At 36.4% G+C, this 22,843-nt stretch overlaps 1 protein-coding gene across 3 annotated transcripts in view; it reads right to left on the bottom strand.

The window, feature by feature from the left end:
• The window catches only part of LOC120628481 (ubiquitin carboxyl-terminal hydrolase 32), a 47,826-nt gene that overhangs the window by 22,177 nt on the left and 2,806 nt on the right, over positions 1–22,843 (bottom strand). For 2 of the 3 annotated variants that reach the window (XM_039896871.1, XM_039896873.1), the window contains exons 4-13: positions 20,032–20,260; positions 9,608–9,888; positions 8,422–8,614; positions 5,749–5,940; positions 4,944–5,233; positions 4,202–4,286; positions 3,202–3,341; positions 2,050–2,267; positions 934–1,063; positions 93–218 (exon numbers count right to left, since the gene is read on the bottom strand). In XM_039896871.1, coding sequence (XP_039752805.1) covers positions 93–218; positions 934–1,063; positions 2,050–2,267; positions 3,202–3,341; positions 4,202–4,286; positions 4,944–5,233; positions 5,749–5,940; positions 8,422–8,614; positions 9,608–9,888; positions 20,032–20,260 — 1,884 coding nt within the window. The remainder of the gene's footprint in view (positions 1–92; positions 219–933; positions 1,064–2,049; positions 2,268–3,201; positions 3,342–4,201; positions 4,287–4,943; positions 5,234–5,748; positions 5,941–8,421; positions 8,615–9,607; positions 9,889–20,031; positions 20,261–22,843) is intronic. The other variant, XM_039896872.1, reaches the window with a different exon arrangement.

Here is a 22,843-nt window from a genome sequence, read left to right as displayed (position 1 = left end):
CTATTCCATAATATATTTGCGATTTCATGATCACAAATAAACTTGGTACTAGTCTCGCATAGTATTGTTTATAAAAGCTTGCAATTACTGACCTCTTTGCACAGTTCGCCATACCGCACCGCCAACACTCCTTTAGTGCCGAGAGGGTTACTGGTGTTAACTTCATACATGTGCATTCCCGAGTTAAAATACTGTGTAAGCGGGCCTGTGTTCCATACCTGAAGGAAAACATATTGATTAAAAAAAATATGACGACATCACTGTTTTCTTTTCTTAAATATCGCTAAGCGATATTACCTAGGCATCTAACACGAAAAGTTTATTGTTATAGTAAACACCTGCGACAGCTGGATTTTTATAGACTGCGCAACGTATAGAAAGTGTAACAGAATTACGAAATAATATTAAAGGATGCATAAAAATATTTCATAAGGAATCACCTTGCAAAAATTTTAAATCAAAACAAGCATACTTATTTTTCCTTACAAACGAATTGAAAAAAAAATTATGTGTTTACTTACGACAACCCTATAGAAGATAAAAGATCGGCACGCGCATAGTACCTATGCAACGCGATGCGTTCCGAAGCAAGTGTCAGGAGTCACATAATTTTAATTTTGCATGCGATGTTAGGGCTGTATCTGATTTCTTTCAGTAAAAAATTATGGCAGTGATTTACTCAAAAACTTTTAGGTTCTCGGTTTCACAGATAAGTCAAAAAGATAAGGCAGTACCTAATGTACCTCTGAGGCCTGTGAAGTATTATTTCGGTTTTCATTTACACGTTGTATGAGGCAATATGTACTAAAGAATCGATACTCGACTGGAGTAATCTCCAAATTTTAATTTCTGGATTTTCTCTGGATTGGTCTAGTCGGCTAGGCTATATTGTAGTAAAAAAATCTTAAATTAATTAATTGGTTGTATACTCACGCTTTGTAGTGCTGCATTCATATAGCAAGTGTTGCCGAGATTGTGGAGGCCGGTGGCTCCAGCCATTTGCGATACGGTCAAAGTTTCACGACGCTCTGCCCATCGACTGCTACCGGCACCACTACTCGCACTGATCGCAAACAAACAATTACTAATTATATATTTATGATGAGATATTAAAAACTGTTACTTTTAACAAGTAAATAAATATACTACGACAATACACACATCGCCATCTAGCCCCAACGTAAGCGTAGCTTGTGTTATTGGTACTAAGATGACAGGCGAATATTTTTATGAATTATATTCATAAATACTTAGAAAATACATATAAACATCCAGTCATTGAAAAACATTCATGCTCATCACGCAAACATTTTCCAGTAGTGGAAATCGAACCCACGGCCTTGGGCTCAGAAAGCAGGGTCGCTGCAAACTGCGCCAATAGGCCGACAATTGCATAAACATTAACCCGAATATGCCCAAATATTGCACAACCCTTTTGGGGCCCTAGCTGACGAGCTTGTACGCGCAACGCGGCACAGAGCATACTGCCAAACGCGAACGTCTTAATGTTGCATATATATGATGTTGTCCTTGTTGCACTCGATTGTCACAGCCACACAGCATACATAGTTACCCACACACAAAAGTGTGCGTATAGGCCAGTTCTCTCCGTATTTGTAGTACGTACCGACTGACTAGAATATTAGATACGATCGCAAGAAGTATTATGCAACATGGAAAGCAAATGCAAAATTGGATATTCACTGATATTTTGCGAAAATGTGTAGCTTTGTCCGTTGCCTTTTAGAAGAAACAACCAATTCTAGCATGGTAGAACGATTGCCTTACAATCAACTAGCAAATAATAATGCAATAATAAGTCAAATTCGCGTAGTTTTTAGGAGATACAATATACAGCTCTTTTATAATTTTAAACCAAAATTGCTTGATAAACCTGCCTTAATAATAAAGGTTTTTCTTAACATTGATAGGTTTTCTTATTTGATTGTTGCGTAATAATAGGGTAAGAGTGTTATTTTGGTGTCCTGAAAACTTTGGTAATTTCACATGCGCGTGCGCAATGGTTTGTTAAAAAAAGCTGTGGTATACCCTAAAGCACCGATCTCCTCTGGCCAAGTGAGGTCCGGATTCCGAACTTCAAGCAGCAGTCTTGTCCGTTCGTCCAAACGCAGCGCTTGAAGCGTTGGCCGTTCATCGTCCAGAAGCAATGCAGCGCTGCCGCAGCCACTTCCAGCGCTGTTCCCGAGCGCCCACAGACGGACATCCTCGCGTGCTAGACCCAATGCACCACATAGGAATTCTGTCACCTGAACCGTAAGAAAACTAATCGAATCATTTGTTTGGAAGACATTGCAGGTAAAACGGTTATACACAAATCTTAAACTAACCAATGTAAAGAGCATTGATAAAAGGATGGTTTTACATTTTTACTTGCAGTATTAGCTTGGTTTATATTGCAGCTAAATATGATTATATGACAACACAAATCTGCTTACAAACGGAGGAGTAAAATATAAACAAAACTTAATGAAGTACGAAACCACTGCCCTTTGAGTCTTTTTAAACGTTTCATTGTAGCTAATGTAGCCAATTGTAGATTTGTGTTATCATATAATCAAACTTAGTGTTAGAAGGATAGTCAGACCGTGTGTGTAGAGCAATTCAATTAAATATCACCATCATTAACAAACCATAACTAGCCCGCTACAGAACATAGGTCTCCCTCTCATATCAAGAAGTGCTTTAGCCCTTAGATCACCACGCTGTCTATGTACAGATCACACGCCCTTGAGAACATTATAAATAAATATACTACGACAATTCACACATCGCCATCTGGTCCCAAAGTAAGCGTACCTTGTGTTATGGGTACTAAGAGAGCTGATGAATATTTTACACATAAATACATATAATATACAGATATACACCCAGTCACTGAAAAACATTAATGTTCATCACACAAGCATTTTCCAGTTGTGGTAATTGAACCCACGGCCTTGGTCTCAGAAAGGAGGGTCGCTGCCCAAGTGATATTTTATAGCTAAAATTTAAAACTTCGAAAAGTCACTCACTTTAACTAGCTCTAGCTCTAGTTAAAGCGAGGATCAAATCACGGTCTTCCAGAAAGTGTAAAACACGAGGCACGCACTCTCGCTCTCTATACTGCTCTCGCGTTTAGTCACCAAATATTTTTAATTCTGTGACATCAGCATTGCAGCCAGTCTCAACGAAACAACTCACCTGTTTAACAGTGGCAAGTCTTGAGAAAGCGGCCGTGTAAGCGAGCTGTCTTTCCGGAGGAGAGGGTGCGCACATAGCACCTCCAACACTACCCATGCCCGCTGCGCCCATAGCACCTATTGCGCTAAGAGATGTTGTTCCTAAAATTATTGCATGAAATAAACTTGTGGATTTAGCTTCAAGTACTCAAATCAACTCGCTCGTCTCGTTGATATAGTAAATAAATGCATGAATATACGACAATACACACATCGCCTCTAGCCCCAAAGTAAGCGTAGCTTGTGTTATGGGTACTAAGATGACTGATGAATACTTAATGAATAACTAGCTGTTGCCCGCGAGTTCGTCTGCGTTTGACTTTTTTTTTTTTTGATGTGGCATTCAATTTAGTTGTAAGTGTAGTTTATAATAATTATTTAAATGGGTTATAATTTCTCGGAGTTATGGTGTAAAATCGTCAAAAACTTTCACCCCCTCTCCCAAAGGAACCGAGCTTAATGTCGGGATAAAATGTACCTATCCTATATTACTTCTATTATATTTGTACAAAGTTTCATGAGGATCGGCTAAGTAGTTTTTGCGTGAAAGCGTAATAAACAAATTTACATTGACATTTATAATATTAGTAGGGATATACATAAATACTTATAATATACAGATAAACACCCAGACACTGAAAAACATTCGAGCTCATCACACAATGTTCCAGTTGTGGGAATCGAAACCACGGCCATGGACCCAGAAAGCAGGGTCATGATGGTTAGCATGTTCAACTACGGATCACGCATGCCAGTTTCCTAACAATTTTTTTTATGTTACCCTTAGAGTAAGTGATATTTAACTATTAAAAACGCATATAACTCTGCTAAGTTGAGGGAGGCCGAAGCAGACTATCACTGTTTCACATAAGATTATGTTAGATTGTTTTTAATATTTTTATTTTTTATGGATTGTGTTTTTTAGGATGCCAGAATTTTTTAGATTGTGTTTTTACACTTACTTTGCGGACTAGGGACGTGACGCAAAATCTTCAACTGTAGTGGGTACAGTTCCAATTCCACATCAGAGTTCGGAGGTCTTATAACCTGTCAACAAAATACTTAGGTTTTATATTGTATCAACCTTACGATTAGGTTACTTACTTACTATTACTATTGCCGTTTTATTTTTATAAACCCAAAAAAATAAAACTTAGAATACAGACTCCTGGCTAAAAAAACCAGAATTCTCCAAAGATCAGATGACTGTCCTTTTATCAAATTCCAAAAAAAAAGCAGAGATTGAATGCGTCCGATTTTTCTTTTACATGTGGGTAGACATAAGAAAGAATCGATTTCGCCGAAATTTGGCATATATTTTGGCAAAAGGGACATTCCAGCGGTATATCAAAATTTAAAAATCAGATATTTCAAGTAGGCCCACGTTATAAGGACTCCAAAAAGTCAAGTCTGTCCATTTGTGGTAACTCTACCACTTTTAAGGAGGGAAGATTCTACCGAGCAGAAGATGGCAAGAAACTCAACTGTTGCTCTTAACGATCATAAATTTAAAATTGAACAATCAATGTTCTGTCGTTTGAGAGCTTTTAAGCAATCTTGTTATTAAAAAAAACCATCAATTTTGTTCTAACCACCATTTAATTAAATACATAATTTAAACTTAGTCAACGGTATAAATCTACCTTCGGAATCATTATATAAAAGCATATACTACAAAATACTGTACATAAATGATAAACTAACCTGTCTGGGTAGTGGGTCGGGTGCCCCATACCACAAGGCTAATGCACGCCACAAAGCGTCGGGAACTAGCTCGAAGTCCCTATGCTGTGCTAGAGTTATATCTCTTCGTAAATGGCCGCCTTCCCCGGTCAATGTCCTTGCGGGCGCGGCGCCGGGGGCCAATAGTCGCGAGTTGTCAACGGCGCCAGGATGGGGTGGACCACGCCCAATACCGCTGCTTACTCCGCTGCTACCACCAGCGCTGCCTAGTGACGTACTCTCAGCTCGCCATAGTAAGGAGCCCATTGATTCTGTAATAGTGGATTTTTTAGAGCGCCTCGTGCGTACATTGTTTGAGGGTGAGAAAAAAAAATTTATAACGATACATATTGAACTTTGAGCAATTGATTGAGGGATAAATTACGTAATGTTCGACTACCTATTATTGAATTTATTTATCCAATGATTAAATTATAGTAAGATTTTGGCGTATATTAAATTAATAAACGATTTTGATTGTTTTAAGTTATTTTTTGTCGATTGATTGCAGACTTAGAACCATCACATTTTAAAAGGCATATTTCACTTTCAGCAAAACATAAAGCAAAAATTAATCATCACATTAATAATCTCAAGAAAGCTTGAAAAAAATGCACATAAAACATCGACTGTGTAAAGTAAAGTAGACGGCATATATGTAATATCTATATCATTTTGAATCCCGATGAAATACGCTGAAATAAATATAGTAAGACTATTTTTTATTACAACATATTTCGCGTATTTTATAATAGGCATTAATAGTCATCCTTGCTGAATAACTCACCCGTAGAATTGGTGGTAAAGCTGTCGTCACATACGACTGCATCATCTAGATGTGGTCGTGTCGCTCGACAGCACGAATGCGGGGCTGCAGATGCGTAAAGAAGCCACGCGTTCCACCACTCCGCCGATACCAAGTACCAGAATTGCCCAACCGCTAGGCCACGGCAAGTCTCGCGACGCACCCAACCCAATACTGGAAGAAAGTGTTAAATTAACAGCCCATCTGCACTAAATATACAAAGAATACCTATATCCCTTCTACACGTCATATCTTAAAAAACAATAACCCAATACCCGATCCTAGGGAAAAGAAATTAGGAAAGTTGCGCAAACAATTTAAGAAACCTTAACGACATGTAACTTTTCTAATGTAACCTTGGCGCGTTTGGTAGGTCGAAACCTATAGTTAAATAATAAAATAACAAAAAAAAATAATTGTTCTGTACGTTAGCTTGTCATCCACCTCCTCCCAAACGAATAGACCGTTTTGGTAGGAATTTTCAGTGGGATCCTGTATGGTTTGAAACACAATTGGATCTGGTAGGTGGCGCTGCTTTTGAGGGCAGGACGACAGGATATTGTTTTTAATATTTGCCCTTGACGCCGAAGTATACGACGGCAAATCTTATTTTCAACGTAACCATATCGCAAGATCAACTACTCAAAAGTTAAAACAAACAATGCTGAAAATTAAATTGCGTGCCATGATTGAATTCCTCACAAGAAAGGAAAAACGCTACTGGGAAAACTAAGTTTTTTAAATGGTACAGCGTTTTCGAAGATGATCAAAGCTCAGGCTGATTGTTTGACGAAATATCCTTAGGCTATAAAGGTTTTTCCAACTTAAAAACTTTTAAATGGTTATTAGGTAATCCTTTTTACCGCTTACTTGATTACTAAACGTAAAGAGAAATAATATACTTCTGCTTATTTTGAAGGCCCTCAAAGATTTTATATTTAGAGTTTCCATCCTTCTCCACGTTCTGCGTATTAATGATACGCCCTCGTAACTACCAATCCAAATAAAAAAAACTCATGACAATAAACAGAAAGACGCGTGTTATCATCTTTATTTTATTATGTCACACGTACATAATGTTATATAAATAGTATAACACCAACTGATAACAAAGAAAATAATTATAATCGAACGCTTCGCAACTTTGTATATTATAAATGCCGAGTAAGTATAAAACTAGCTACCGGTAAGGAGATAGTAATTTTTTTATTATAAGATAATTTTATGCAAAAACTGTCGATCATAAAGATAATTAAGTTATTATTAAGGGGCAATTTATTACGTAGCATACTAAATACAATATCGTTATCTGTGACACAATGCCACACTACACTTGACACGGATAGCTTTATGTTTATTTAGGAAAATTGCGACTATTTAAACAATTATGGAAAGTACAGAAATAATTTACTCGAATTCTTCCTTCGATTTATCAAATGCTTGTCATTTCAGACAGGGAAAATTTATGCTACCAAGGTAAGAAATGTAATAAGTCAAATTGATAAAGTGCCTTAGTTTCTTTTGTTGTTTTGTTTTGTTGTTAGTTTTTATGGTGTAATTTTTGGTTTAATAATTGAAAATTAAATTATTTTAAATAGGCTTAGTTTATTTAGCACTTTTCAAACGTCTGAAGATAGTCTGTTTGTAGTGACTCTACCAACGGTTCGGAAGGCAGATTCTAACGAGACGAGCCCGGAAGAAACTCAGCAGATTGCTCTTTTTCATCATTATTTTACAGTTTAAAATCTTTAGAATTTGACTATCTTGTGAGCGGAGCGGCCTGCTTCCAAGCAGCCTTGTCGTTAAGAAATTCATTTATCGTATATCGTTTTACATTCCTCTCCCTGTTAAACAATTGGTTTTAAAGATATTTAAAGACAAGTTGGAATAAAGTTTTAAGCTCAGTAAGAGGGTTCAGTTTAAATTAATTATTAGTTACGATTCACAGAAGTACTACAGTATGACAGACGTCAGCAGCAAGGTCCTCTGTGCTTTTATTAACACGCTTTTATTAGCTTCACCGGTATGTATGTTTGTATGTATGTTTGTCACCGACTCCTTTGAGCTCGATTTTGTGCTACTTTGAACGGTCAGATTTCTTTCAAACTTTGTAGACATATTGAGGACCGATGACAATACACTAATCTGAGAAGATTATTTCAATTTTATTTATAAAAAAAAGAGTTTTTACTAATTACTACAGCGCCATCTAGACCCAAATGTAAAAAACCTAGGGCGCTACCAACAATGTAAAAAACCTATGGCGTTAGCGTACCTAACAAATTCCACAGAAAACATTAAGTTACTAGATGGTAGAGGGCGTTTTAAATAATACCCGCGTAGGGACTGTTATTATTTTTATTTGGCGTGGTGGTAAAGCTACCTCCGACCCTTGGGCAGGACGGAGGTTATGTATACCCAAACTAAAAACCCTCACGTCATGTCCCTCTTGGTGGCTTTGTTAGACGCCCGGGGAACCCGTAGTATACCTCCCGAACGTCTACCACTACGTCGTCCCGCGCTATCGCGGAGGGGATCAGGACAGCTTGAACCTCCCTCAGACCGTAGATTAGTTCGTGATTTGTTAATCATAATCTAATATAATCCGGCTGTATATGCTATTGATTGGTGAACAAGATAACTGAATGCACTCACCAATATCTCGCTCACGATGTCTACACTGCGGTCTCAGGCCCAGTACTACATGGCACACATCAAAAAGCAGCTCAAGGAAGGGTGAAACTAATGCCTCTGCGACCTCCACACTCCATATAAGAAACTCTTCTAGACGCAACGCCATCTCAGATCCAATTATACCCTCATCTTCTTTCGGTGCTTCTGGTGTCTGCTAATAAATAAAATCTATGTTACTGTTATAACAAAGTACCTTAGCTCTTATACTATTTAATGACTAGACCAAATTCGAGTATAAGCAGTAAGGTAAAAACAGTGTCTTGTTGGTGCTATAGATATAGATAGTACATTTGAATGCGAAATTTTTATTTTGATCGCTAATTTATATTCAGTTTAGAATTGAATTTGAGACTTAGGTAATGAAATAAAATGATTATTAATGTAATTAGACGAGATTTATTTGCGTAGCAATGCGCTCGAATTCCGTAAAGTTAGTCGTCATAATTTTTATATGCTGCGCATTCTGTAGCCTTAGTACATGATTTGCTCGCTCGCATTTGAAGAGTCGTTTTCGCAGTTCGAACTCAGTGTCGTTTATTTATATATTATCTTTATTTGAACACAAATAAAAATACAGAAGAAGAATATAAAAAAAACCCAGACAGAAGAAGTATACAAAAGGCGGCCTTATCGCTTTGTAGCGATCTCCAGGCAACCTTAGGATAAGGAAAACAAAAGGACAAAGGTCGTTAAAGTAAAATGGACCATATTTCACTCGTTTAGTCGCAAATTCTGAACTTCTGATTTTTGTTTTACAAACGTTCTATCAAAAGCCCGAGCTAAAGCATTTGAGCTTTAACGGAATGCAAATAAAATGCATTTTACTCCGTTGTTCAAGTATTTCCACACACGAAAAGTCGTTTTCGTGTGTGGAAATACTCGTTTACGAACTACATTATATACCCTTAGGAGCGGATTAGCATGCTCTCACTAGTAATCAATTATGAGTAAGAGTAATATAATAACGCTTGATTTGTACTTAAACTTATATCATATTAATAATGTTGGAACTTTAACCAGTTTTCTATGACGTTACAGTGTTTTTATACTCGAATGTTTAACGATGCGTAATCTCATTACTAAGATTACAGATATGCGATCAGTTTTGACTTATGAGAGGTCAAGTTATTTGAAATGATAATTTTACCTCACTTAGCATAACAATATCCTCATTCGTAGACCCCAAACGAAACACAGGTTTCCTTCCTTCGTTTGGAACAGTAATAAGCTTGTCTCTCAAGTTGAGCAGGATAACCTCTGGGTCGAAGCACTTCTCGCTTTCAGATTCTCCGTCAGAGGGCGTTGAACTCCTGGAACCCTGATTCTTGAGAGCTTCGTTGGCAACAGTGCAGAGGATTCCAACCATGTCGATGAGCTCCTTCTTATTGAGGATCCCATCTCGATCGAGATCAAATATCTTGAAGCAAACTGTAAAGACAAAAATACAATCAAACTTTTGCTATTTACATTAACACTTCTCTAGTACCACTTTACGCACGTAATTTTACGACCTCCCTGGCGCAGTTGAGAACGCGATGGTATAAGTGGGAGGTCCCGGATTCAATCCCCGGCAGGGGTAGTTAGGAATTTAGAAATTCAACTTGGTCTTGTGGCCGTGGCTAATTTAGACCGATTAAGCGTTCCGGTATGATGAAAAGTAGAAACATATTAAGGGGTATGGGTTCAAGAAAACTGCCATACAGGTTAGCTCGTTACAATCTTAAGACTGCATTATCAATAAACAACCGGTGCGATTCAACGGCTAATTTGTTTTGGAATAAATAAATCCTCAATAGTTTACAGGTACTGTTATCTGTGGTCCAAATGTCGTAGAGGGTTTATATTTTACCCATTGAACTATCGCTACGTAATCAGAGTACTATGTCCAATCCAGTGGCGTGCACTTCATACATGCACAAAAGCACTGCCTACCCTAAAATCTATATATTACTGGTACAAGAGGAGTATTTTGGCCGTTTTATGCAATTTTCCTGCTGTATGCATCATCATAAACGTCAGTAACTTTCTCCCTATGTCGCTTTATAAGACAGATTGGTAAATTATTGTTGACCAGACCAGTCGGATAATAGCGGCATTACTATAGTACAACACCTAACTGCAGTGGTAAGAGCAATATTAGTCAAGAAAAATAACATCATTGCTTCAAAATGTGCTATGCCAAAATTATTTCTTTGCTTTGGCGACCCAAGAAAATGTGTTACAAAAAGGAAACTGGCATCGTAAACCATGGGTGGTCAAAATGATTCTTGTTTTTTTTTTCAATTAAGTTTTTACATATTATACTTTCGTTATTATTTATTGCAGATTGTCAAAAGCGACATGTAAATAGGCGAAGCTGAACACCTTGAAGCATTTTCTTACAGTCCGTTGATAGCATCATAACGGTGCATAGATAGAAATGATATAACAACAATATATCAATTAAAGTTGTAAGTAAATAAAAAAATAAATAAATTAATATACCAGTTATTGCTTTGAATATTTTGTATCAAATACCAATAATACTCTGCCCACTTTGTTTAAGTACTTATCGATAATTTTATTCCCATACATTATCGTCATATTTATCAATAGAACACGTAACCTTGTAATAATAATTTGTATTATCTTGTAAATGCTCTATCTTATTGCAGTTACCGTTACGTTCCATACATCCTAACAAATAGATGTCACAATGAAAATGCAATAAACCATTTCTCGGTAAGCGAGGTGCTCAAACATTGGAAATATCTGCCTTGGCCTATTTAATTACTTGATTAATATCATGAACAATATTCGATTGCATCTCCGCTTTTATGCTCATTGTTTTAAATAGGTAAGGTATCTCCTTTTATACCTTTATCTATGTGTAGGTTATACTCGTAAAAAGAATCGTTTAAATTCGCGTACTGATAGACTCATCAATGTCTAGCCAAAATCCTTGGACCTAGAAAATTACAAATTAGCACAGACTTTCCCTCTTTATAATGTAGAAAAGGCTTGAAGTTTTAATGATATTATCTATTTTCGCCTTCTTATATATATATATATATATATATATATATATATTCCGATTCATTGTGGCATGCATGTAATAATTGGGTCATAATAATTGTTATAGTCACAATTTACCCTATTGGACTTGCACACCAAAGGGTTACCTTCCGCAATATAAAACATTTGAACAATATTAACATTATGGGTAAATGGTACACATATTGATTTATTAAAAACTCCAAAAACAAGTTTCTTGTGTCGTTTTCTTTAACTTTTTTTTATAGGGGCAAATGAAATACACTCCTGTCTCTCTCTCTCTCTTTCTATTTTCATTAACGTCAGATATAGCCGGCTAATAGACGGACGGAAGAAAAGGCGGGTAGCGGAGGCTTATTAGTTATAGCGCCCCGTTGGCACTCGGGTGCGCTAAGTAGCGTTTCTGAGGAAGCTGCAATCTCACATGAAGTCAGGATGAGAAAAACAGAAGCCGGAAGGACATTTCAGGTATTCGTAAACTTCGTATTGGAAACGAGGAACCAAAGCATTGTACATGCCCAAGGAATATTAACTACGTTCCACCGATAACTGGCTTAAATCATGTTTTGTTTTCCCGACATAAAACTCTCCGAACCAGATCTGAAGATGGGAATTTGGTGTTGTCCATCCCCATGCCAGAGAGCAGGTTATCCTACTTATATTATAAATGTGAAAGTGTGGATGTTTGTTACTCAATCACGCAAAAACGGCTGAACAGATTTTGATTAAATTTGGCATGCGTGTAGCCTTTGACATGGGAAAGAACATAGGCTACCTTTAGGCCAATTCCTTAAATATTTCCCGAGAGAAAATCTAAAATTGTTAACGAGCGAATCTTTAGATCCAATTCTGAAGTCCACGCAGACGAAGTCGCGGACAGACGCTAGTATGATAATATTCGCCAAAGCACGCACATTGGAGCAACGTTGTGGGGATAAGCTTTTGATCCCCGAGATTTTATGAAAAAATGGCCTGTGCCCAGAATTGAAACGTTAGTTGGCTGAGGTTGAAAGTTTTAACAGTGCACTAGTTGGGTTGGCAATAAGTAGATATAAAAAACTATAGTTTGGAGCGTGCAAAACGGCAGGAAATCCGTCCTTGTCGATAACATAATCTATAACGGTTCGGTATATTAGACGGAATGCTAATTTTATTTGTCGATGGGAAACCATCAATCAATTTAAACGGAAGGAAACAAATTATAATAAATAATTGTAATGTTATTGTTGCTTGAATTTTATTTTCCTTAAGGTTAGTAATTCATACTGAGACAATAAAAAAATATTTTTGTAATAAGGATATCATTATCAACCCGCTACAGGGAGTGGGTTTCGTCACAGAATAAGAATGGTTTAGGCTCTAGTCCACCTAGGTAGACTTACACCTTTGAACAATTGCCGTACTTTATTACTCTGGGAATCACAGTAGAGAAGTACTACTGGGGCTATAATGTTTCGATATCTAATATAATAACTAATAACTATTCGTCGACCTAGTCGGAGACGTGGACCTTATGTTAATAATTATGTTAATAAACATGTAGAGTCATGTGAATATGTAACAAAAGCAGAAAGTGATAAGGTGTAATAGAACCGTGCGACGACTAAGGGAAAGTTACGAAAGAGATTTATGAATAGATAATATTTGAAGACGGTTATATTATTATTAACGTAGCGAAATACTGGCAGTGATATTTAATAGGAGCAGTAAAAAAGTTAGCTATAATTTGACGGACCAACCAGATCCAGATGATCCATCTGATGGTGAAAAAGCAAGATACGTTCTTGAAAAGTTCCACCCTGTGTCGATCAATCTGAGGCGTAAATATTACCTAAGCCCGGAATTACACCGGCATCATACCCTTCAAACCGGAACACAGCAATACTGCTTGGCGCCAGTGTTTTCCCGGAAGAGCTCTGTTACAAAACGCTTCACTACTAAAACTACTACTATTCAATGACATCCTACTAATATTATAAATGTGAATGTAAGTTACTTAACCATTCCGTACCCATACGTACTTAACCAATCCTCATGAAACTTTGTACACATATTTTTGGAAGTGTTAAAGTAATATAGGATACTTTTTATCCCGACATTAAGCTCGGTTCCTATGGGAGATGGGGATGAGTGTTTGACGATTATACACCATAACTTATAACCGATTTAAATAATTATTTTTGTACTATAGAGGTTAGAATATGTGTTTATTTTGCCCAAACTGTGGTTGGAGATGGAGGACAGAACTCCTCAGCGGACAGCAGCAAACCCCGCATTTAAGGCTTAGCGATACTGAATACTTTAAATTTCTTTAGATCTACAACTAAATTTAATGCCACATTAAAAAACAAAATCAAACGCAGACGAAGTCGCGGGCAACAGCTAGTATTAAATATTTATATGTTAGAAAAATGGGTTACTATATATTTCAAGCGATTAGCATTTTACTTTTTCGATAATTGTTTGACAACACTATTGCAAACACTACAATAAAGTGCCATCGTACAATGTAGTACCACAATTTAAATAAAACCTCATGAAATGCTTACCATAAACAAATCTAATTTATCAGCTCAGTAAATACAAAATTCTAGCCATGTTCTGCACTAAAACTTCAGATAGGCGTGGTCTTACTTAAACAAAATCAGCAAGGAAAAATTAAACAATTATTGCATCATGTTTGTAATCATGCACAATAGCGTTTGTAGTCATTTAAATTAAAACTCTGATACCGAACTGTTTGGGTCTTCATTAGAATTTTTCTTTCTATGATTTGACCATCAAAACAGGTGTCTTCTTTCATTTTACCTACATGATATATTGTTGCAAGTATATCGTTTTAACAGTCCGATTCGATTCCGATTGTCTCTATGCTAATCCTTATTACTATGTTAATCTATTTTACCGGTTTATGATCTATGACGAATTTTAACTGAATTTCATTTATACAGATACCAAAGGCTTTAAATCCCCAAACAATATTTTAACTGCTCGTTCTGGTATTTGTATCTTTGGATATATTTTTTAAGATAGAAATTCCACTGGTAGCAATTAACATACGATAGATGAAGGCATCCCTGACGTAGTGGTGAGCGTTGTAGTCTTTTAAGTGGTACGGCCCAGGCTCAATAGCTGGGAGGGGTAATTTGAGAATTTCAATTTCTGGCGGGCTAGATACCGCCCTACCGACAAAGAAATGCTGCTGAGCGATTTACCATACCGGTACGATGTCGCATACAGATTCGAGATATGGGTCTTGCTTCTCCACTGAGGGGCCGTGATTGCTTTGGAAGGGATTCTGATGTTGTTTGTCACAACCTGCTGTTTCTCAAAGGAAGAGGAATTTCGATGATATCGATTTTTTTTCCTTAAGAGTCAAAGGATATGTTTGACAATAGTTGACGAATCTAAATGGTGTCTCGCAAGGATGGTATCGTTCACCAGTGTTCTGAGAATATCTCGGGAGAATTGGTTGATCGAAATCAGGGTTATTTGGATAAAATATGGTGGAAATAGTCTCTGTCAGTTGCACAAAGGATAACGTTGATTCGAAGAAGAAGCATTAAATCTTCATAATTAAGTAATTTCACAATCTTACTTTTATTTACCTGGTCTAATAGAAGCACGTAATCATTAGTCAATGGGCGCCAATGCAAATTCACTATCGCCTGATTAATAATTGACATGATGACATCGTATTGAATTGGGAACGCCGATAAAGTAGATAGCTTATCGATTGCGTGTATTTCATCTGCACATAAATGACTAGGTAGTTGATACTTGATATCGTTTAAACACTCTAATACAGCGATGTTTAGTCAGTGTTTTGTAACTGGACACGATGTTATTATCAAAATTTTATAATCCATAAAAATTATCAAAATTAAGCTTAATTTGCTATACTCCGCGAAAAGCAGTAGAATCTGCGTGGTGTAATTTATAATTTCTTCAATCCTTATACTCCACACCAAACAGATCTTCGGCAATATACCCTCTACGCACGTTTCGCTCCGAAACCGGAGCATCCTCAGGAGATGTTGACTTAACAATGAATAATTGTTCTACAATTATTCATTTGACTTTACAATGAATAATGAATTTTAAATGAATTTGAACGAAACGTGCGTAGAGTGTATATTCCCGAAGATCTGTTTGGTGTGGAGTATAAGGATTGAAGAAATTATAAATTACACCCCGCAGATTCTCCGGCTTTTCGCGGAGTATAGCAAATTAAGCTTAATTTTGATAATATATCATGGATTTCCGCAAAGTAACGCCTGCTTCTATCCAATATCCATAAAAATTATGGAAAGGATTTCCGTGTACTTTCAGGATTTTATTACCCTACTAGCTTATCAAAATCCTAAAACCAATGGATGATGTATTTTTTTGCAGTAATTCTGACATATTCTAATATTCTATGATAGCTTGCAATAGTGCTTAGATTTTTTTTTTTTTAGAACTTAAACCAAGATATAAAATTAATATATAATTATTCAAGAATGTCTTAAATAATTTCAAAAACCAAAGTATATGATGGATGTTTGAATATATTTTTATTGTATACAACATAACTAAACCGGCTAAGTTTGTTTACCCGGCTAATATTGTTGTGTGCTTCTTCTTAGATCAGGACGCTTTAGGAACCCTCGTAACTTTAGTTTTAATTTTACGAATATGGTTATCGCCATCATCTCACTACCGTGCAATCATCTCATGAAATGTACGCATCAAAAGTGCCACCTATGGGCCTTCTTGAATAAATATATTATTGACTTTAAAAAAATACAAAAGAAAACAAAAATACATAGAGCAAAGTAGCTAAGTCTTATAACACTTTTGCATGAGTGAATTTTCAGTTAAATCAATATAATCTGTTCATCACAAGAAATTGATTTAACATTAAAATTTGAAGAAACATAATTACAAAGTCAAGGGCACCGAATGCCGCGTAAAACAATTCGAATACTTTATTTTAAGCAATGGTGTTGTATCTTAAAAATAAACTACACGATTTACGATGCAGTATGTTCCTCGAAAACCTTTTTTTCTTTTTTGCCAAAGGTTCGTGAATTTGATGTTAAGAATGAATCAAACGATTGGTGTTAGTATGTTGCGGGTTTAGTATTTCGTTATAGATTTAATATAAACATTGTATGTGTTGTATGAAACAGGTTAGCCCACTATCACTTTAGACTGCATCATCCTTTACCACCGGGTGAAATTGCAATCGAATGCTAACTTGTGACATCTTAAATGCAGATTCGATAGATTTTGTAAGCTTTTAGTTTCCTGGGTCCTAACCAACCCTTATCAGACCGATGCGCAATATAATACGTATCTAATAAGGTAAGGTTGTGCAAGCATGGTTATAAATAGCACGACCTTGAAGGTTGTTAAATCTTCCAAGTAACTATGAGTTAGCTGTTTATAGAACACTAGTCATTTTAATTGTAATTGTTCTGCCATTTTCATTTCAGACAATTTATTTTCATGCTAGAGCGAGTCTTTTTTTTACTAGTATATCAAGGTGTCAGGCTCTGGAATACCCTCCCTGCTGACAAACATCTGGCTCAATCTTTGAATAAGGATTGAGCCGTTTGAAAAAAGTTTTCTTATCTATGAAACATTATAGTGCGTATGTATGATTATGTATATACCATTTGCATGTATGAGTATGTAGTTTATTTTAATATTTAAAAGTATATTAAGTGTTAGGAACAGAATAGACTGCCACACCAACCCACTCCTTTCTTTTTCAAAACAACGAACGATGTCTGGAAGAGAATGCTTTAGCGACAAGACTGCCTTTGCATGCCTCAATGTCTAGACTAAGTTACTTCCGTGTGTGTGTGTGTGTGGCATTACTTTGTATAAAACGTGTGTGTGCAATAGAGTATTCAAAGAAACAAACAAACGAGGTGTTCTCGGTATTGAAGTCTACATAATAGTGTTCTGTTTTTCTATCAGTATGTACAGGTAATATTAATAATTGAATGTTTATTTAGTATGTTAAACTTGTACCTATTATAATAAAACACTAGGCCATCATTTTTATGCATTTGTATTACCTAATCATGTACAATGCAGTTAGGCGGTCAGACCTCTTTTCATTTGAAGCGTACTATACCGAACACTGCCCCTAACAGAATGTTTTATTATTATCTAACCCTTACCGGCCTAATACCAGGCACCGGCATTTTCTCAGACTAAGAAGGCATAGGCCGCAGTCCGCCAAACTGGCCAAGTGCGGAATGGTAGGCTTCACATGCCTCTTAGGACATTATGTTGAATTCTCAGGCTTGCAGGTTTCCTCAACATGTTTTTCATCGAATGTGATATCCCTTTGTAAACGCACATAACTCCGAAATGTTATATCCCATGAATCGACAGGAGGCCGAAGTGCATACATCTAGGCAAAGTTATCATTGTTTCATTCTTTCATGTGCTATTAGTTAAAGATGCAAGTGCCATAGAAAATATAGCAATCCTTTCTGTTTTGAGTGTTTTATTATGAGTGTTTTTTTTTATAAAAAAGCGTAGCTTGTTTTACGGTTACTAAAAAGATATGAATGAGATGATGAGAGAATAACATACATAAATACTTATAAAATACATATAAACACAACACTGAGAAACATTCATGTTCATCACACAAACATTTTGCAGTTGTGGGAATCGAACCCACGGCGTTAGACTCAGAAAGCAGGGTCGCTGCGCACTGTGCCAATCGGCCGCCAACTGCGCCAATCCGATTACTCATACTGTATGAAATATTATGCTTTCGAGATACATCACGGTTGCTCGACTAGACATTTGCAAAACAATAGCGTTACCTAAACATTTATTTATATTTTTTTGTATGCATTTTCCTACCAAGTATCAAAGAACTGGGAATAGTAGGTATGTATAGATACGAACCCGTATACATTTAGTTTTCTTATTTATCCATAATTAAATGCTATTTAATTGATAATAATTATAGGTAATTTACTTCATATAAATGTTTATGTTTTGGCCCGAGTGCAGGCTTTGTGCTACCGAATTTAATCATCAATATAATCACATGAACCGATGGACGTTCACTGTTAGGACCTTTTTAGGGGTTTTCGTATTTTAATGTAAAAAAAATCTTCTACGCCGCGGTATTATGGTTCGGCCGTTGAGAAAATGCGTCCCTGACAGACGTTACGTTCCGATGGAAATATGTTATCGGTTTACATGCCCTGTTACAGTGGCGTGCACTATGCTTCTTACCAGGGTATGCATACAGCACGAAAATTGCATTTCCAAAAATTCTCCTCCTACACGAGTTATATATTAATTTGAGGGTAGGCAGTGCTTTTGCGCATGTATGAAGTGCACGCCACTGCCTGCTGACGAATGATTACCATACCATTAAAAACTAAACTATATCATTAACTTAAAAATTATTTTATAATATATTATGCGTATGTTATTTTTATATCCAAGTTCCTACGGAATTGGGAATAATATAAGACAGTGATAGCGAAGCTTAGCCGGTGTTGCCTAGTAATAGAATATAATTAACTATCAATACCGACAAAAATGTTGTTAAAAAGATATTATCTTTACAAACTCGATATTGTAAATATAAAATTCACTTGACGTCAAACGCTTTACGCTTTTATCAGATTCATGTAGGTACACAAAGATTTGAATACACAGATAGCTTCTACAACGTATTTTCAATATAAATACATATTGTTAAGTTTTAATATTACGGGTGTTGGTGTTAAGAAATTACGAAGTACTTCGAAACTAAGAGCTCTTTAAGCCAACGGTCCTGGTGATTGTCACAAACGCCTGAATCATGAGTATCGGCTAAAATAATTTGGACACTTATACACCACTGCTCAATATGGCTGGATGATGATAATGATAAAACTACTGCAATGATAATAAAAAAAAAACCGTTTACTGATTGCGCATGTCACGGACACTCCTATTGTATTTGAATGGAATTAAATTAAACTTTCTATCGAAATCTATAATTCAGGTTCAACGCGTGACGTTTAGGGACGTACCTCCACAAGCGCTCAAAGCATGGGGCTTAAAGCTACCCCTAATTCAGTAACCAGTGCCCAAGGTGATCTCCATATAAAAGTTGCGATGATTAGGTATGTCAACAACCAAATAAGAGAGCTCGTGAGTCACCCAGCGATAGAGAGCTACGCTAGGAGTATCTCTACATGATCCAATCAAAATGAGAAGATCCACAGAAGAACCAGAATTACCGACATAGCTCAAAGAGTAGCAAGGCCAGAGACCCCGCACCTAAAGCGACGTTTTGTAGACCCCTGACTAGTTTGACGGACGACATCCAACGAGTCGCAGGGAGCCGCTGGACATAAGCGGCACAAGACCCCACGGTTTAATCGGTTTGACTGATAAAATAGTCGCTGTCAAATAAGATATAAAACGGCGCGTAATCAAAGGCCCGATGGCAACTTGTTGGAAAGGTTATGAAATTAGTTAGCAGCACAAATAGAGAATTGATATGTAATAATGACTTACATTTAAGCCTCTCAGTAGTAGGACCTCTGCAAGCAGCGCTGAGTCCACAGCATAGTTCCTTGAAATCAATATGTCCATCTCTGTTCTCGTCAAAGGCGAGGAAAGTGCCCTCGAATGCGGCTCGGGGTAATGGTGGCGACAGGAGACCTCGCATGCTCGTCGCATCCAACTCCCCAGTTGGTGCTGCATTGCGAAGGGACCAAAAACATTTCTCTAGCTCTATTATATCCTGAAAATAAAAATTATACTCGTATTCTTTTCAAGTGAAACTTCTTGCGATGCGACTCGATTTTTTTATTGAACGAACATTGACAATTTAGTCTCTATAGACTTGTAACTCTCTCGTGTAAAGAGACTAACCTAAAACGCAGATTGAACACAATATATGTAAACAAAATACTACTTTACATGACGACCTTTATGGCTTGTACCTACATGTGAAGGCCCCGGGTTAAATACCCGGCAGGGGCAACTGGGGAAATTATAATTTCTATTTTCTCTGGTTTGGTCTGTGGGTGGCTTCGGCCGGGTGTGACTAGTTATCGTACCGACAAAGACGTACCACCAAGCTATTTAGTGTTCCGGTACGATGTACGTATAGAAATCTGTAATTAATATAAATGCTTTAGGTTAGACCTTTAACATCTTAGATTGCATCATCACTTACCAACTGGTAAGATTGCAGTGAAGTACTAAAAATTGTAATGAATAAAAAAAAACTACTCGAATAACGGCAGAAATTTGTAAATTGAACTATGTTAATACAGTAGACTGTATTCTTATATTAGAATATAAGTTCAGTTTCGATTTCAATTTCAGCAGATATACCGAAAAATCGGTAGCAGCGAGAGCGCTGATTCCAAGAGTTACCTTTATTGGTGGAAAGATGGTCTTAAAGGGTTATGTTGCATTTTCACACAGGTAATACGCATGCTTATCTAACCTTGGGGAACTGGTTTTTCGTTTGCAGATCAATGGCCGACTAACTTTAGCAACCTATAAGGGCGAATGCGTATTGCGTACGCATGATTGTATAATAACAATAAATGAAGTAAGAGGTTTGAGGGATTTAATAATTTCAATAAGATAATTTACAAATGAATGTTTGAATGAGATTTTTTTTGTTCTGCTGGTTTCGGAGGGTGTAATCGGGTAAATTACACGAAAACTGTTCTTTTTACCGGGACAATTGCCCTATGTTCATCTACATGCAAGGTTTATATGTGCCAAGAAGAGGTTTTCAGCTAGTAGACAATAAATAAAACTATTATTCTATAATTTGTAACTTCTCTATTAGCAGTTGAACATGAATGAACCTTCCGAACAAAATAGTATCTTCAATAGAGTGGGCGGAGTAATCAAAATCATACTGGTCGAATTGCGATCCTTCTCCTTGGTCGGTCATAAATTCAAAAAAATTTAAATGATAAAATAATATACCGAACTATTTATTTAATTAAAGTTTCCAAAATAATCCACTGCGAACTATTTCAGCGGATGTCTTATACAGTCCGTGCAAGGTTGGGTGTTTATTTGAAATAAGGTGACATTACCCATCGATAGCGAGGTTTATTCAAAAATAAACTTATAATACTTATTCTTATTTTTATGTTGGAAGGTTAAATTAGATGTAGTTACGAGTATATAAAGTGTATCTACTTGAAGACTTGAACTATTAAACATGTAACTGTTTAGTGCGCTTTTTCCTTTTACAACCGCATGCCGTAAAAACCAACGCGATTATGTATGCGATGTGTAAACGTAAAAAAAATAAGAAACAACCTGCGGTGAGTTTCCTCAACCAACGCTTATCACATATAAACGGAAAGGAGTTCAGATAGTAAATAATGACTGCTGCTTTCATATCGGCGGCATTAATTCAAAGTTTTTTTATTGTAACTACTATGACCTAAGAGGTACCAGAGACTACCAAAATTATATTATACTTCCAATATAGTACCTAGTGAAATGTTCTATTAAAACCGCTTCGTCGCTATCATTATCAAAACACTACCGATCAGTTTGCGGAACAGTTTAAATTGAACTTTATCGGTTGTCGTCTACGAAAAGTTATTTCTATTCTTGCATTTTTTGATGCGTTTTGCTATTCTATTATACCAGTTTATTTTATAAAGTAGTTTAGTTTTCAGGCCCACTACAGGGCACGTGTCACCTCTCAGACTGAGAATGGTTTTAAGGTCATATTCCACGACGCTGATGAACATTATTGAGAACTCTCAGGTTTCCTCACGGTTAATACAACTGATAATTTAAATTCCTTAAATTAAAAAATACACATAACTCCGAAAAGTTAAAGATACGGGATTTGGATGAGAGCCGAAGCTTTAACCACTAGGATATCAACGCTCAAATACCGATTTAGTGTTGTTAAAAATTTGTTCATTTGTCTTTCTTACCTACCGCAACGGTAGAAAAAATACTACGACAATACACACAACGCCATATAGCCCCGAAGTAAGAGTAGCTTGTGTTATGGGTACTAAGATGACCAATGAATATTTTTATGAATAGTAGAAAAACATTTATGTTCATCACACAAACATTTGCCAGTTGTGGGAATCGAACCCACGGCCTTGGACTCAGAAAGCAGGGTCGCTGCCAATCGGCCGCCATACATAGAACAGATCATATTTTGTGTAGATATTGTTTAAGACAGAATAAGGAAAGAAAAATATATAAAAAAAAATATTAACAAATCGAAAGGGAACTAAAGATAAATTATAAATAATTACTTTATACAATCAAACGATGAACATTAAAATAAATGTAGTTAATAAGAAAAAATATATAT

Source organism: Pararge aegeria, chromosome 12 (genome assembly GCF_905163445.1).
Source record: "Pararge aegeria chromosome 12, ilParAegt1.1, whole genome shotgun sequence".
Lineage (NCBI taxonomy): Eukaryota > Metazoa > Arthropoda > Insecta > Lepidoptera > Nymphalidae > Pararge > Pararge aegeria.
This window is presented reverse-complemented; position numbering and strand designations above follow the sequence as displayed.